This window comes from Pholcus phalangioides, unplaced genomic scaffold (genome assembly GCF_987345545.1).
Source record: "Pholcus phalangioides strain wild (caught in Gottingen) unplaced genomic scaffold, Ppha-v1.0 ptg000015l_1, whole genome shotgun sequence".
Classification (NCBI taxonomy): Eukaryota; Metazoa; Arthropoda; class Arachnida; order Araneae; family Pholcidae; genus Pholcus; species Pholcus phalangioides.
This window is the reverse complement of record NW_028301608.1, coordinates 97,033,479-97,050,107: the sequence shown is the minus strand read 5'-3', so window position 1 is coordinate 97,050,107 and position 16,629 is coordinate 97,033,479. Positions and strand designations below refer to the sequence as shown.

At 33.0% G+C, this 16,629-nt stretch overlaps 1 protein-coding gene across 2 annotated transcripts; it reads left to right on the top strand.

Annotated features, from left to right (window-relative positions):
• Positions 1-54: 54 nt before the first annotated feature.
• Positions 55-16,503, top strand: LOC149077125 (protein-lysine N-methyltransferase EEF2KMT). Of its 2 annotated transcripts, XM_089244852.1 has the most exons (8): positions 55-327; positions 2,361-2,489; positions 5,376-5,483; positions 5,715-5,792; positions 10,094-10,149; positions 13,091-13,383; positions 14,518-14,655; positions 16,380-16,503. In XM_089244852.1, the coding sequence occupies exons 1-8, from the start codon at positions 223-225 to the stop codon at positions 16,481-16,483; spliced, it is 1,011 nt and encodes a 336-aa protein (XP_089100978.1). In that variant the 5' UTR covers positions 55-222; the 3' UTR covers positions 16,484-16,503. The 2 variants fall into 2 exon arrangements, with proteins under 2 accessions (XP_089100978.1, XP_089100980.1); XM_089244854.1 differs by lacking the exon at positions 2,361-2,489 and having other exon boundaries at positions 122-327.
• Positions 16,504-16,629: the final 126 nt, after the last annotated feature.

The window sequence follows — 16,629 nt, the reverse complement described above, 5'->3', positions numbered from 1 at the left end:
TGAAATTTGATCATTTAATTTTTTTAAGATTCTCTTGTGATGTTTATTCGATTTGAGCTACCGAATGCCTATTTTGATTCGGCTTGAAGTTTTGGCCGTCTTGATTCTTCCTCGTGCACATTGTTTGTAAACAATTAATATGCTAAGAGGATGATACACTGTTTAATTACTTCATCCCGTGTTTTTCATTATTTATTTTCATAAAACTTTTTCCGAGAAAATATGAGTTATATCAACGAAGTAAATGATATATTTGAGCTGTGCAAGAAATATTTTCTACAACTTGTGACAAATAAGACAGTTTTGAAGAGCATATTAAATCACCCAGTAAGTGTCAGCATCGATCATTTTTGTCGCACCACGGTCATTTTCTGCACACGAGGGCTAATTAGACCGGTACCTACAATTTATTGCCGATTCCGAACGGCAGGCTTGTTTTTTATACTCATCGAGAGGTTGGTGCGCTAACCCCTCGATGGGGGACTCCCTGCGGTAGCAATTTTTTTTCTGCGGTCAAGTCGCCGTTTCTGCTATACCCCTGTGTCGGGACAATTTTCTGACAAGGACGAACCGGGTATCGAACTCACTCGCGACACCTCTAAACATCCTTTGGTACTTTAGGCGAGTATTTTTTCGACCTGGGCTACCGCGCTCGTGTCAGCATTGAAAACTAACGAAATATATGTCATTATTACAAATTGCTATTAACTTATGTTATGGGGGAAAAAAATGAACACCTCAACATCTGGTGCTTAAAATCTAACTTTTTTTAGAAATTTCAAAATTGGGTTTGTAGGAAAATGACTTAATGGTGAGAGCCTGGAACAGCTATAGTCAGAGGCGGATTTAATGACGGGCGCCCGGGGCCCCAACTTCTAAAGGGCCTGAAAAACCCAAACTTCTCACTTTTTTCCAATTTGAGGGGCCCATTATTTTCTTTTGTGATCGGGGCCTCAACCGACTTTAATCCGCCACTGGCTATAGTGTAATCGATTTTTGGTGTTTTTTTAGCAAGAAGTCACCAAACGGAATCATGCTCTTTCAGACGTATAACTTGCCAAAGAAAACAGGTACTTTTCAGTTATAACCATCCACTCAGCAAATTTTTTGCTTGTCTTGGTGACCACTTCTCAGGCCAATTACTTTTTTGTCTTGGTGAATTTACACCACCAGTTTGGCTCAGCTTTGTTCTTGGGTTTACTCGGAATCAGTTTGGCTCTCACACAACTACATTTTTGTTACTCTCCAGTTAAAACCATTAGTTTTTTAGCAATTTTTTTTTCTTTGGGAAGAAAACTGTCCAAAAGCATGATGAGAAGTCGCCAAGAATGAAACTAAGTCATGCTTTTGGACATCTTTCTTGCTAATAAAAAAACAACTAGCACATCGCCCATTGACATACTATGGCTGTTAAGACGAAAAAATGACTTTGAAAAAGAATGACAAAAACAAACATTCGTGAACTAAATAAGAGATCAAGATTACAAATAAAGCGTCCTAGACTATATAGGTAATTGAAAATAATAAAAACCTGGACATGCTTTTAAATAATGCGATGGTCAAAGCAAAAAAAACTAGGGGTTTGGTAAAAACAGTCTCTGGTTTTAATAAAAACATGATTGCGGGATCAGAACTATAACAGCTACTATAGAAAAAATTGAAATATGAGAGAAACCTGAGATAAACCCTAAACGAGATATTCAAGCAAGAAAAACAATGTAACATGCTTGGAAAATATTATATATGAAACAACATATAAATGAACAAAAAATGATACGGCTCATTTGATTCAAACACTGTGCTTCTATACAGAAGCCTATTATTACTAGCAACTTTTAAGGAGGGTAACATCCCCAAAGAAGAATGTTTTGCATTGAACGAAACGATAAACCTCTCCGCTAATTTTACAAAGTACAGATGACACTGGATACCAAACAAAGATAATTGGAAAGAAAATTCACATTTCTCTGTGGGGGAATCGAACCACCAACCTCATACTTTCCGGGCATGCGTTCTACCATGAAATTCACCCGGTAGAATATGTATGGTAGAAAATGCACCTGGAAAGTATGAGGTTGGTGGTTCGATTCCCCCACAGAGAAATGTGAATTTTCTTTCCAATTATCTTTGCTTGGTATCCAGTCATCTGTGTTCGTAATGTTGACACACCTTGTCTCACACCTCAAAAAAAGAGATATATATTTTTACACTTTTATTATTGTAAGTGTGGGCCATCCCCAAACCAATGGGCCCAGTGCGAATGCACATGTCACATAACCCTAAGGGTGGCTCTGCATACACCAGCTAACAATTAAATTTTCATATGTCTTCATTTAAATATTGTTTTTCGTACTTTTCAGTTTCTGCAACCACTTACCACTGAATTACAGGAGAAACTACTAAATGAAACTGTAAAACATCCTCTATGCACTAAATATAAGCCACCTTTGTCTTATCAGAAGTTCTTTCTAAGGATTTTCATAGATGTTGTGAGTTTTTTGTTCCTGAATTTTTATTTTTCTGACTAAATTGATTATTTTATCATCTTTTCTTCAGGGCTTGATGGACCTGAGGACCTAGGTCTCGATGGCGACTGAAAAATTGGCATTGGCACCTAATTTTTTTTAATGTGTGATAACAGAATTGACGTTTAAAATTGAGCCTATGAAATTTTATGGGCGCCTCAGATTTTTCTTTTTTGAATTTGTAAAATCCTGTTTTCTTGTTCTCAATAATATATTGTATTTTTTTCAGCATGTTAAGCATATTCGTATGTTAGATAATTTTTTTATTAACATTTAGTGCCATGTGCAATACTAGGGTACAAGTATTTTGTAAAAAAAAATATATAAAATGGGAATTTTTTTTTTATACATACTGTACTTAACTATACATGTATCTATCTCATAAACACTATTCTGTGGAAGTTTACTTTTCATATGCAGTATAAACCTCTCTTTTGCGGACACTGGTGGGACAAAAAAATTTGTTTGTAAAAATAGGGTGATCGTAAATCAGGAGTCTGAAATGTATATTTTTATTACACAAGGGGAAATTATTATTTGAGCGTAAAAGAGGGGTGACAGCATCTGAAGGGTGTCTGTTGAGAGGGGTTAATGCAGTGATTCCCAACGTAGGCATTAATGCCCCCTGGGGGGGGGGGGGTGATGGAATGTTCCAGGGGGCAGTAGAAGCTTCGGGTATAACATAGGATTCTATGGTTTACATTGCATTGGGGGGCGATGGGAGGAAAAAATTTCTGAAGAAGGAGGCGATGGGACAAAAAAGGTTGGGAAACTATGCGTTAATGTATTATTACTTAACCAATATACACACACCTCGTACACATTCCTGTGCAGAATTTCTAATGAATCGATCTGCCTATATGCCAGAATGTATGTTCTGAGAGTATATGTGGCCCCTAATGTACCATGTTGTGAGTTACATTTGTTTCATGTTCTTGCTGGTGTAGCCATCTGTCTTCCATATTTTGGAGTGAAGATAAGTGCTTGAAAAATTTCCATGTAACGTATCATTTTATAAGACTGCCCACTATCTGCATAGACTTTTTCGAATGGGAGACCAGCTCGCTTTCACTCCTCAAAGTTGGAAAACTGCAGAAAACCAACTTACTTCAGCCAATCAGCATGGTCAACTGGGTTTGAACCTGATGCCTGCACAGTGGCACTTTTTATACACTGAAAAATGCAGTAATTGAGGCTGCAATACAGGATTAAATTCCTATGAGTTGTCTCACAGTTTATTTTCCACTGTTTTTTTCTCACCACATATAATATTTTATGTTTTGTTTTGCTACATACATACATGCATGCTTTTCTTCATGCCTTTTCATCTTCAGTGTTTTACTTTCAGCTGAAAAGAAAAATGTATTTTTTTAGAATAAACACAAAAAATTGCCTTGTATATTACTGAACCCTTTCAGACCCTGCATACACAAATGTGGTGGTTGCTTTTCTCACTGTAGAAATTTTTTTTAACCTTAGGGAGTTAAGCCCTAACTTGAACTGTGTACGTTTATGGTGAATATGAACTCTTAAGGGTCTTTGTTAGAGGGCAGCACTTAAGGTTGAACTTTCAGGGTGTTTTTAAGATGGCTTCCAAGAGAAAATGCCTCTAGGATAAGCGTTGTTCATTATATAAAATTGAGCAATAAAATTTGGGAAAAAATTACATGTGAAGATGAATATAACCTGCATGGCTGAAAAAATTTGAATGAAGTGAATTATTTCTCCACAAAAAAAAAAAAAAAAAAATTGAAAATTTGAAGGAAAAAATATGAAGATTTGCTGAAATTTGTTTTTAATGTATTTTTGAGGATCAAAAATGTAAAAAATGAAATGAAAATTGCAAAAAAAATGAATGCTCGGGTCTGAAAGGGTTAAAACTGAATGCCTCAACATGCAAAGAAATGGTTAACTATAAAAAGAAAAGAATTATGTACCGTCAACTGGGGGGTGACTGCTCAATTTTAAAATTGAAATTAAAAATGTTTTCATTCCCATAGGAAATTTTTGTTTGACTCATGGTTTGTAGGTATGATTTATGTAGTTATTTTAATGTGGATCACCTCCTTTTTATTAAAAAATAGAAGCGGGGGTGACAAAGTCACCTGGTGTAATGAAGTCAAACGGTCACTTGTCCGCCCATCACCTGATTTGTGTATGTAACAAGGCTTTGGGTGGATTTAGGACAATGTGATTCCCCCACAGTGTGTCAAGAGAACTACAATGACAACAAAAATAACAGAAAACAATTAAAGTTCTCATCATGACTGTGAAACAAGATTAAGTGCCAAGTGGGATAGAGCCATTCCTTTCATTCATTATTAGTCAGAATAATTGGCAGAAACATCACGATAAATAAATAAAAAGTTTATACTCTGATACCAAATGACAATTAAAGAATAGGCAGTGACTCCAAATTTCTTATAGAGAACTTGAGGTGACATTGCCCACTGAAATAAAATCCTTCGGGTAAGGTGCAAAACAAAAACTCCAATATTTTTTACTATCTTCATTACATCCATTTACTCTGATGGGACTCCCCTTGTTATCAAAAAATCTGCAGCACAAATGAAGGTTTGAAACCTTAAAATTTTCTAGCTGAATCGCGATATAAAACTTATCACGCCCTCAAACCTTAGGTTGTCTCATCCATATGTAAAATGAATGTCTTGACAACTACAGTGTCACAAACAATCAATGGAGCACGCTTTATACCACCAAAAAGCTTCTTTTTTTTTCGAATTGGGCAAAGTCACCCAGGCAAGTAAAGTCTCCCTAGTTGACGGTAATGAGAAAAAAACCAATTAGGTTTCAATTTTAAGAACCACATTTTTATCCAATGAATTGCAGGTTGAAGACAATGAGTATGAACCCTCTGAGGAGTTGCTACAATCATATGTGAACATTATCAACAAATCTAATGATTGTGATGAACCTTGCTTCTGCAGCTATATCATTGTGAGTGAACTTGTGAATCTAATTTGTTATCCTCTACCAATTTATAATTTTGAAGCATTTTCAGTAGGGCTGGGACTAAAAATAGAGTGAAGGGAGCTCGTGTGTCCCAGACAGCAAGTGTGTGTGTATATATCATACACATTTCTTCAAATACCATTTCATTCTTTATAAGAATTGGATATAATGTTTGAATAACACGCTTTTCAAATTAATATTCCCAATAATTTGCAGGATTCAAAGGAGACTATTACATTGGAAGAAAATAAAAATTATGTGACAAATGGTACAACTGGTCTCAAGACATGGGAGGTATGAGTTTTGCTTGCCACCAATATTCATTCAACTTTTAGTATGTATCCAATGCACTTGTTTGTACATTTTACATTGGGATGCAATTAACTGCACTTTAGTTTGGATTAGAGTTTCTGAATTCCTGACATTTTGAAGCCATTGGGAACAGAAAATCATATGTCCAGAGAATTTTCTGGAACTTCTGAAATCACATATTTACAGTTGAATCCAGTTTACACATTACTCCCTCCGTTTATACAATGTTATTTTCAGTCTTGATTACTCTTTATACTTTTTAAAGTTGAAATACTGCATTTATGGACCATATAACATCAATTACATGACATTTTCACGACATGAATACCATATTTTAAATTTAATTCATTAATATTGTTATAATATTTATATTACTATCATATTAATCATCCACACAGTTAAACATAGAAGGTTTAAAAATCTTTGAATTAAAGGGTGAATTGGCACTTGTGCTTGTGTACTCGACTCTCCTGGTGGCAGCCTTGTCCTGTTGGCACCAGGTCCTGAATTGCATTGCAGTTTGGCCAGGCTCAACAAAATTTATATTATTTCATAATTTTCCTATTGCAGATTAAATTAAATTTATGCAGCATGTGTGAAATTTATTTTCCTCTAATTTTCCCACAGTTTAACGAAGAGGAAGAAAAAGCCTTACCTTTTGTATAGTTTGAATCGCAACTTGCCTATACAGCATTAAAAAAAGATAGCTTCATTCCAATTATACTGATCACATGCTCATCACTCTTAATCACTACTGATAAATATAACAATTCATACCCACTAATACAGACTTAGCATTTGAGAATTTTGCATTTTAAACTGCGTCTAAATGTTCAAAATTTGTAGCCTCAACTGTAGAGTGATTTTTTTTCCCTACTTGTACATCACAGTCTCTTTTTTTGGCATTTAAAGCCATTCAGATTGAAATGCGATCGTAGTCAGTGGTCATCCCACTTGAAAGTGAAAAAAAAGTAAAAATCAACCCCCCCCCCTTTTTGCAATCAATCTTATTTTCAGGGAAGGATTGCTTGAAAAAACGGGATACGAAATTGGGCAGCATAGCTATAAAACATCTTTTCTCATACACTTGCAGGTGGTTGGACAAAAAGGATAAGTTTTTAAGTATTAAGATTGCTGAGAGAGGAAAGGGAAGAAAGTATTGGAGGGTATTATGCAATTATTCTCCATGAAAAAAAGGGACCATAAAGTAAAGAGTGCCACAGGCGGAGATAGATTTGGAAGTCTGGGAGGGGGGCATGGTCATTATTTATGATGAGTGAAGAAAATATATTACATATTATGCATGTTCGACTTCGAATAACAGAGAACTTGCGTCTTTCTCTGAAATGGAGAAACTCCATACATAGAATAGTTGGGATAGCTATAACACATTTGGAAATCACAGCAAGCATGGAATCATACACCATGACTTTTTCCAGATCTCATCTCCTTCGTTCATCTCTCGTATTTCTACTTCCTGAAAACAGTGCAGTAGAACCTCTTGATAACGGAACCCCATGGGGCCAAAATGTTTGTCCGCTAATGGGGAGGTACGATATACAGTGGAACCTCATTTATGCAAAGTTTGGCTTTGGTTGCAATTTGTTCCTATACATTTTAATGTTAAAACTATATTTTACTGTGTGTGCGTAAAAATGATACATTGGGTGGTTATGCATAAGCACCAATTGTCTTGATAAAGAAAGTTTGATTAAATCTTACATTTACTGATAATTACACATAATTCCCAAATAAAGTTGGAAAGTGTAATAAATATGGAAAAAAAATTTATAACCCTTCTTCTCCTTATTTAACCAATTAGTTATTTTTTCTGCGTATGTAATGTGCACTACACATATTTTGCAATAAAAATTGAATTCAATTAAAATATGTATAAAAAATATAAAAACATCCATAACACATTATCAGTCTTGTAATGCTGGCTTTCTTCACGCGTATCAACAAACAAAGCCAACACACATCATCATTCAAATTCACCATCCTGAACCCTAGTTATGTTCAGTAAATTAATCAATTGATGGTTTATCAAATTTACAAACACTAGCTTGGGATTAAGCGTAATTACCATAATCTTGATTGAATATTAGGAAGTCTGGGTTTATGACCAAAAATTAATAAATTAGGGTTTGCCTGATTTTACTGTCCGTTATCAAGAGTGTCTGCTAACAGGGAGTGAAATACATTAAAGCCCTATTAAACAGGACTGGGGATCAGAAAAATGTCTGCTAGTAGGAGGTGTCTGGTAGGGGAGATTCCGCTGTATTAGGATTTCATATTAGGGTTGCTAGTATAGTTTACATGAACTTGATGCTTTTCCCCCTCCACATTTTTTTTTTTACAATCTATTCTCCTCCCCCCCATCTCTTTCCTAAGCAATGCTATGCTATAGAAGATTAAGTAAATTTCTAACAAATATTCCCATTAATTTTTTTAAAATGTTTTATACTTAATTTTCAATATTAATATATCACAACAGTAAATTCTCAATTTCTCAGGAATTTTTCTCGGGATTTCAGGAACGGGAAATCGCAAGAAATTCCAGAGAACGAGCGGGTGGGAGTTCTTGCCTAAAAACCATAGTTTGGATCATATGCACTTTGATAAAGACAATTTGTACTCACAAAAACACATACATTGCATGGAAAAAAAATCACTATAATTAAGTTTATTGAACATGAAAAAATATTTTAACATCAAAATAAATTTTAATATAAAAAAATATTTTTAACATGAAAAAAAATATGATGTACACAAGAAAAAATATGATGTACACAAGAAAAAATATTATCATTTGTATTAATTAGGTGGTGGTTAGGTTAATTAGGTGTAATGGTTAATTTTTATTACTAATCATTAATTGGTAATGATCTAACAAAAGAAAATTTTTTAATTAATAGTTAATCAAAAAAAAAAATTTCTTTTATTTTTTTCTGATGACACACACAAGGGCAGCACGTTCTTGTGTGTATCAATATAAAGGTAATCACTAAAGTGAGAGAAATAGTGAGCCCTATCCTACATCTCGCCATGTTTGCAGTTGGAAAACAATCCCCCCAACTCTTCCAACTAATAGCCCGATAATACACATATTACAGAACAACAAAAAAGAATTGATATTGAAATGTGGTGATATACGATCAGTTAATTAGTGAATTATTAATTTATTAATTATTAAGTGTCAGGAACTAATAATTTCATGATGGTTAATTAATTCAGTGAGAACGGGCATTTACTGTTTGCAGTTAATTTATTAACTATGGTTATTAATTCATTCATTGGTTAATTATTAAATTTTAAATTACAATTATTATAAATAGCAGATGCTTAATTTGGTAAACTGGAAAGTATTTGAATTAAAATGCACTCTTATACAGGGTGCATAGGTAGGTCGTATGACATTTTACTGGCAAACAGTTGATCCTAGAGACATAGTTCCAATTAGAAAAAGTATTCAAATACTGTTTATATAGCAGTCAGATATAATATATCATTTATGTTGCAAGGGGTTGTATAGTTATTGAAATAAAGTTAGCTTTTTATACCGTCCCCGTGTGCCCAAAAATCCAATTACAAAGTCGTTGCCCTGTGTCTCCTGATGCCAACTGAAAAATCTCAATATTCACTGAGCTATTCAAATTCAAGAAATGGAGGAAAGTTGGGGAAGATCATTAAATGTGGGAAAAACTGTTTTACCTACATTTAATTCCTCCATTTTTCATATTCGAATATCTCAGTGAATATTGCACTTAGAAATGTGGAATGTTTTTTGTTGGCATTAGGAGACAGGGCAACGACTTTGTAATTGGGTTTTTGGGCACACAGGGATGGTATAAAAAGGTTAATTTCATTTCAAAAATTATACAACCCTTTGCAACATTAATGACATATCTGAATGCTACACGTTATTTAAATACTTTTTCTAATTGGAAGTGTGCCTTTAGGATCAACTGTTCTCCAGCAAAATGCCATACGCCTTGCATCGCCCATGCACTTTGTATATTTCCCTTTTACATACATACATTTCTGTATGTTTTCTGAGTTAATTTTTGTGTTGGGTAAGATGCAAGCTATGGAAATAAAGAAAATGTACGAGAAAATTATAATTTAAAAAATAGTTTCGTCTGATTCTCTGTTTGTTACAAAAATCACATAGTAATTCATGATAAAAATATCAAATGACAATATTTTACTATGAATTGAATTTTTATGAAATTATAGACTCAAGCTTTTCATGAAACTGATGAATGTTTCTTTTTCTCCAGGCCTCAAAATATCTTTCTGAGTGGTGTATTGAAAACTCACAAATTTTCAAAAACAAGTATAGTGTTATGCCTTTCATTTTTTATTTAAAGCCCTAGAATATGCTATCAATTTTTTTGTTTTCACATGGATAATATTGTAGTAATAATCATAAATATAATTGCACCTGCTTATATCAAACAAAAACACACAAGATTTCATACATTCTTCTACATTTCTTGAATTCTGTGATGTTCATCTTTGTTATATGGATAGCTTACAATGCCCAAAACAGAATGTTTGGACAACTATTAAGAAATAAAAAAACTGCAATAATGTAAATGACTTCAATAAAGCTTTTTCTGATCTTTTAAATATTTTGAGTGGAAATTGTTTTCCATCTTCTTTTACGGGTTTCAAAATTCGCCCATGTTTTCTGAGACACTCAAATATATGACTTTCATTTTAAAAATGAATTTCAGGTAGCAAATTTGTAATTTCCTGTTATAATAAACTTTAATGAAACACATATTATATGGTAGTGTCAGTAAATTTTGGGTAACCAATATTTTTTCATGTATTCCAAGTGATTTTCTTTTTTTTGTGTGTGTTTTTCTAGTGACTTTCATTTTTTTGCATTTTTCAGTTTTGCCCTTTTTCCCCATGTTCTTTGACTTCCATAGCTTGTTTCACAAAAAATGTTGGGGAACGGATGGTAAAACAATGCCTATTTTTGGCTTACCATAAACAAACATTTTTTGCTTTTGGGACAATGGGGGTTCCCCTCGATGAAGACCTCCCTCCTCATTGTTCCATTTATTCTTCTGGTTTTCTTCTTTTGTTTTTGTTTTGTGTTCTAATTTTTCACTTGTATATATATATATATAATGAGAATATTTATTTTACCACAAAGAAAATTATAATTTGTGTCATACATGTGTTAGGGATTACGTTTTGTTTAATTTTTTTTGCACTGTGTCTTACTGCATTAAACCAAAATGTGCCTAACAAAAATACAGTAAACACTTTCATAGGGGTGAAACATTGAACTGAATTTTAACAATTACCATATGTAAAAAAACTGTCCTGCACTTATGCTGTCATACGTTAATCATAACGTAGTTATACAGCTTTTATACTCTAAAATACCAATACCCGTACGAAAGGAATTTTATTGGGTTTAAAAGAAAGTTATGCTTTAAAGTACCTTTCTGGGTGTTAAATATGGTAGTTTAAAGTACTGTCAGTATTCAATGGGCTAAATCAGGAAAACTAGGAATCTTCTTATCATAAGATAAGAATGACTTGGTTGCAATACTACTTCACCAAACACCAGCAACTCAGGCCATATCGCTATATATTGGAATTTATTACATTAATGAGTTGGGTTGGAAACAAAGGCACCATCTATCAGGGGGTCAACTCAAGCTCGTTAGGAAAATATCTTATCTATATTCTCCCTGGGTTTGAACCTGGCCCCCGTGACAGCAACCTTCACAGTGGTAGATGAGCATCTTGCCACCTGGGTGCAATACTAGACAATTACAACTGTCTTTTCTTTCGAGAAACAAGCATACTCAGTCAAATGGTTCATTAGCTTATTTGGTGTTTTCTAGTTATTGAGGCTCTCCTGGCTTCATGGAATCAATCATTCTCATTCATCCTCAAAATGGATGAATTATATTTATTAACTAGCATTAATACCTGGTGCCACTTGGATTTATTCTATTTACTGGGAGCATTAAAGAAGTCGCAAACCATTATGAATTAGTAAATATTTCTTAAACACATTGTTTGGGAACCACTGTAATCCAAGTAACATTCCAAAAATCACTGTTCAGGGATACAAACCATTGCTACCCAACAGTTTTTTGATCATTTCAGGCATTTACTCAGTTCTGATGAACTTATAAAGTAGCCCATTATTTCTGTTTGTTATAATAGTAAATCCTGCTTTATAATGCTCCCACTTGGAATGTTTTTATTTATTTTACAACCCCAGAAGACATAAAATGCACTTATACTGGAAAAGTAATGTTTTCCTGCTTGGTACAACCTATTTTTGTGTCCCAACTTTAATTCTCATTGAGATTTCCCATTTAAAATGTTTTCCAGAGTATAATGTTTTTTGCAACGTTTTTGGAAAAATGCTATAAGCTGGATCCATTGTATGTGAAATTTGGTGGTCAGCCCGAAATTCTTGATTTGTATAGAGAACACACACACAGACAGACATCCAGAAAAATCAATTTTATATACAGTAGAACCTCATTATAATGAATTGATAGGGGCTGAAGGTTGTCTGTTATAATGAAAGTCTGGTTTATAACTAATGCTTTTAGGGGTGTAATGCTACAGGGTGTATATCAACGAAAAATTACAGTAGTTAGCTATAAAAAGTGTTTATTATACATCAAATAAGAAACAGTCTTCAACATAGCTTGAATTGAAAAAGATTTGCACGTATATACTGCATTACTTTTAATTTTTCTGGCTGGCAAGCTATATGAGTTATGCAGTGCATCAAGGTTTACGCAACACAAATCAACGATTGATTGCTTGGAAATGCTTTATAAAAATGAGTTAATATTTTTTAAATACTTAAACAAATTTTAAATTCATCAGATAAAAATTTAAATTTTTTTTAAGCAGTCCATTATAAGCAAAGTTAGTTATAGTGAGGTTCTATTGTTTATATATAGATTTCATACATATCAGAAACTTGAAATTCATGTTTGAATAATAAATATCAGTGAAAATAGAGAAATATAAAACTTTAGTTGCAAAATATGTCGAAATAGATAAAAATATGTTTTGTATATAAAATTATAGAAATTAAATATCAGAATAATAAATCACACATAATTGATATGTATACTAAAGTATGGAGGTTAATAATTACACGTGTATTGAACTTAAGATTTAATTAAAGTTTATTTTCTTTTCCTTGATAGGTTAAGTGAACTAGATTATGATTAAAATTTCAAACTTACATGAATAATTAACTTCTGTGTTTAAAGGAAGATTTTGGAACTTGGTTCAGGCTGTGGTCTGCTGGGTATTTCTATTCTGAAGAAATGTTCGCCCTCAGTGTACACATTTACAGATGAAAGCGAGCTCGTCTTACAACAGCTTCAGAGAAATCTTGCAATTAATGAAATACCATACAGCACCAGTCTGTGCTCAGATCACCAGAAAGAATCAATTACAGGAGCAGACTTGAGAAACAAAGCAAAAGTCCACAATCTGGATTGGACAAATTTCTCAATTGATGATGCTCGAAACCATGAGCCTGACATCATACTTGGTACAGGTGAGTCTCTTATTCTTTCCCCTTTTGAATTTCCAGGCTACCGATATTTAGGTTGTTACAGATAGCATACATGTTTATAATGAAATACATGAGTAGATTAATTTTCTTGGTCTTGAAATAATTTTTCGATGAAAAATGACGATTCATACTATTTAAAAAAATTAGTTAAACAAGAAGGCATATAAAATAATCAGATTTAGACAAATTTTTATGCGAGGCCATTAAACAAAATTGCAGTAGAGACTTACCTTGTGGAGAATTGAATTTAGGTGGGGTTGTGAATGGTAACATTACTATTACCTGCAATTTCTTTTCTTGAACATTTTTCTCTCAACTTTACGAGGCAGCATTAAAAGTTTTCTATCGTATGAATGGTCATCTAGCCAGATATACGAGATGACTATCATTCACAGGCCACAACACAAACTGTTGTAATTATCATGCTCTATTCATATGTATATATAGTATGTACTATAGTAAATGTATACTATGTATATATATAGTATGTTATTCTTTTTGCAAATGCCTTTGACGTAGGACCATCTTGATGGTGCAGGGGCTTACCTGGGCCTCTTGATGGATGAAGGGCCTTAGATGACCTTGCATAGCAATCATCATAAATTGTGTCCGATCTGTAGGGTCTATTGCTAGGCCCCATGATACTAATACGTGGCTTTATTTTCGTGGGCTGAGTTAACTTCCACTTTGCTATGAGAAGAGGGGGGGGGGGGGGGGGTTCTGGCTGAAATTTTTTCCCTCAGAAACTGACCTGTGCATATGCCAACCCTCCCAATATATGAAATGTTCTGAACAAAAATAAATCTCGGCTTATATACAAATATATATATATAGTATGTAATTAAACATCAGTTTATGGGGCATTTTTTGGTGATGTGATAATTAATTGCAATCCCATAGGCTGATATTGTTCTTATCATTGTTAAAATCAGTAAAATATAAAAATATATTGATTTTATCATTTTTTTTTCTTCTAAGTAAGGAGAAACTGCAATCGCACTATGAATTGCCATTTTTTTCAGCTTAAGATAGTGTTCGCAACTTCAATTCGCATGAGGGAAAAAAATTATTTTATGAACATCTTAAATAATTTTATTATTTTGTCTATATTTGCAGATATAGTGTTCAATCCAGAATGTGTTCCAGCTTTAGTTCACACATTGCAACTGTTTCTAGAAAATGGTACAAATTGTGTTTATATTGCCTCTGAGGTTCGTAATGAAGACACATATGCAACCTTCACGAGTGAATTAAGTAATTATTTCCAACTTTATTTTTATTACCAAAACATTCTCAGGTTTTCCTTAATTTAACCTACTTTAGATTGATGAATATGATAATGCTTCTGATAATAATATCATTGGGATGAAGCTGATATTAAGATTTTACATAAACAATGTACATGTGTGTCAATTAATCTAAATATTTCACTGAAAGGGTTATTCATCAATCGATAAAATTAACAAACATGATACGGAATTGCATGCTTACATTAGCATGACTATGTAGTTTAGAGATCTTAATAAGCTAACTTGCAATTTATATAAATGAATCAAGATATTTTTAAAAACAGATATGGAGAATCACTCATGAACATATGCGTAAACTTATATCCAGCCGATGGACTCAGACAAATCCCCCACCACCAGTATTTGCCATTATCTCCATAACACCTATAGAAATATTGGATGTGAACCCTCCCAATATCTCTGACGCCTATGCTTGTGAGTAGATGAAAATAATATTTTCCATGGGATGTTTCCTACATAGTTAGGTCAATTTTAATCTTAAAAGAATTAATTTTTTTTTAAAATAACACTACAGGAAATAGTATTTTTTTACATTGGTACACATGTACATTTTTAATAGTTATACGACTAAAAGCATTAAAACCGAGGTAAACAGACTAAGTTCCTATGGGAAGCAGGGACTGCACAAAAAAAAAAACTAATTCAATAACTTCTTTTACAAAATAATTTTAACCTGAATGGCTTCTAAGATGATGTGCAATAGAAGTACTGTATTTCTAGCGAGGCTGGGCAACATGTAAAAATGTTAATTGGGCAGGTATTTTTTTCCAACCACACGTCTGACTCTAGCATACAAAATATTGAATTGGGCATGTATTATTTCAAGTTGGGCATTCAAATTTTATATTTGCCTAGGAAAAAAAAAAACCTTCATGTAATTACTATATTTATTCATGTTTTACAGATACTTTAAAAACGGAACACTTCTGAATAGTTGAATTAGACAAATGTATACACAGTTTTATTATACAAATACAACGCCACAACAGGCAAATTGCCCAACGAGGTGGCTGATTTAAGAACATCATGGATCCCCGAGCCCTACCTACTACTGCTACACCACACATACACCCTGCCCAGTTGATATTTGAATGCTATATTATAATGCAGATGTCCAATTTTTTTTAAGCTTTTGTTTTTTTAAGCAAAAAAGTAACTTAGCATCAAAGTAAGCTCTGCAAGCCTCCAAAATTGTGTTTTAACTTTTAACTGCACAAAAAATTTTATCTTCTCATTTTTTTACTCAAGGAAAAATTAGTTCAAATAAAATTTATTCAGGAATCATCTATTTGGGAATTGCAGTGTATATATAGTTTTTTAAAAATCACATTTGTTTTACTAAAAATTCAATTTTTACAATATTGTGTTGATAGCTCATAGATGATTGAGCAGTTAAAGGGTTAAAAACAAATGCTGTGGCAGATACTATAAATATTTTATTTGCATAAAATACTTTATAGGAATGGTTCCAAATATGACCAATGAAAGAACATGAGAAAAAACATCAATATATATACATACTGCAAAAAATATAGCATTACTCTTTGTTGTAATTAATTTAATGCTTCTTTGAGTATACAAAAAAAAAACACACACAGACATAAAATATAACAGTGAATACTGTATTTCTTGCATGTTACTCTAAGTGAATCAGTTATATATTTACAGGTAAACGAAAGTTACTGTATGAAGACTTCGGTACCGCTAAAATTATTCTGTATTATCATAACAACATTTGCAAGCAAAAACTTTGTAAAATATATTTGAATTAAATATATTATTGAAAAATTCTACTCAATTTTCAATAACAGCTCATTTTGGTTTCATGCAGTCACACAATGTCTCCAGAATTTGTCCCAATATCCCTGGAAAATTTCTCTCAGTGCCCTTTACTTGAGCAAGCTTAAAAGATCACACA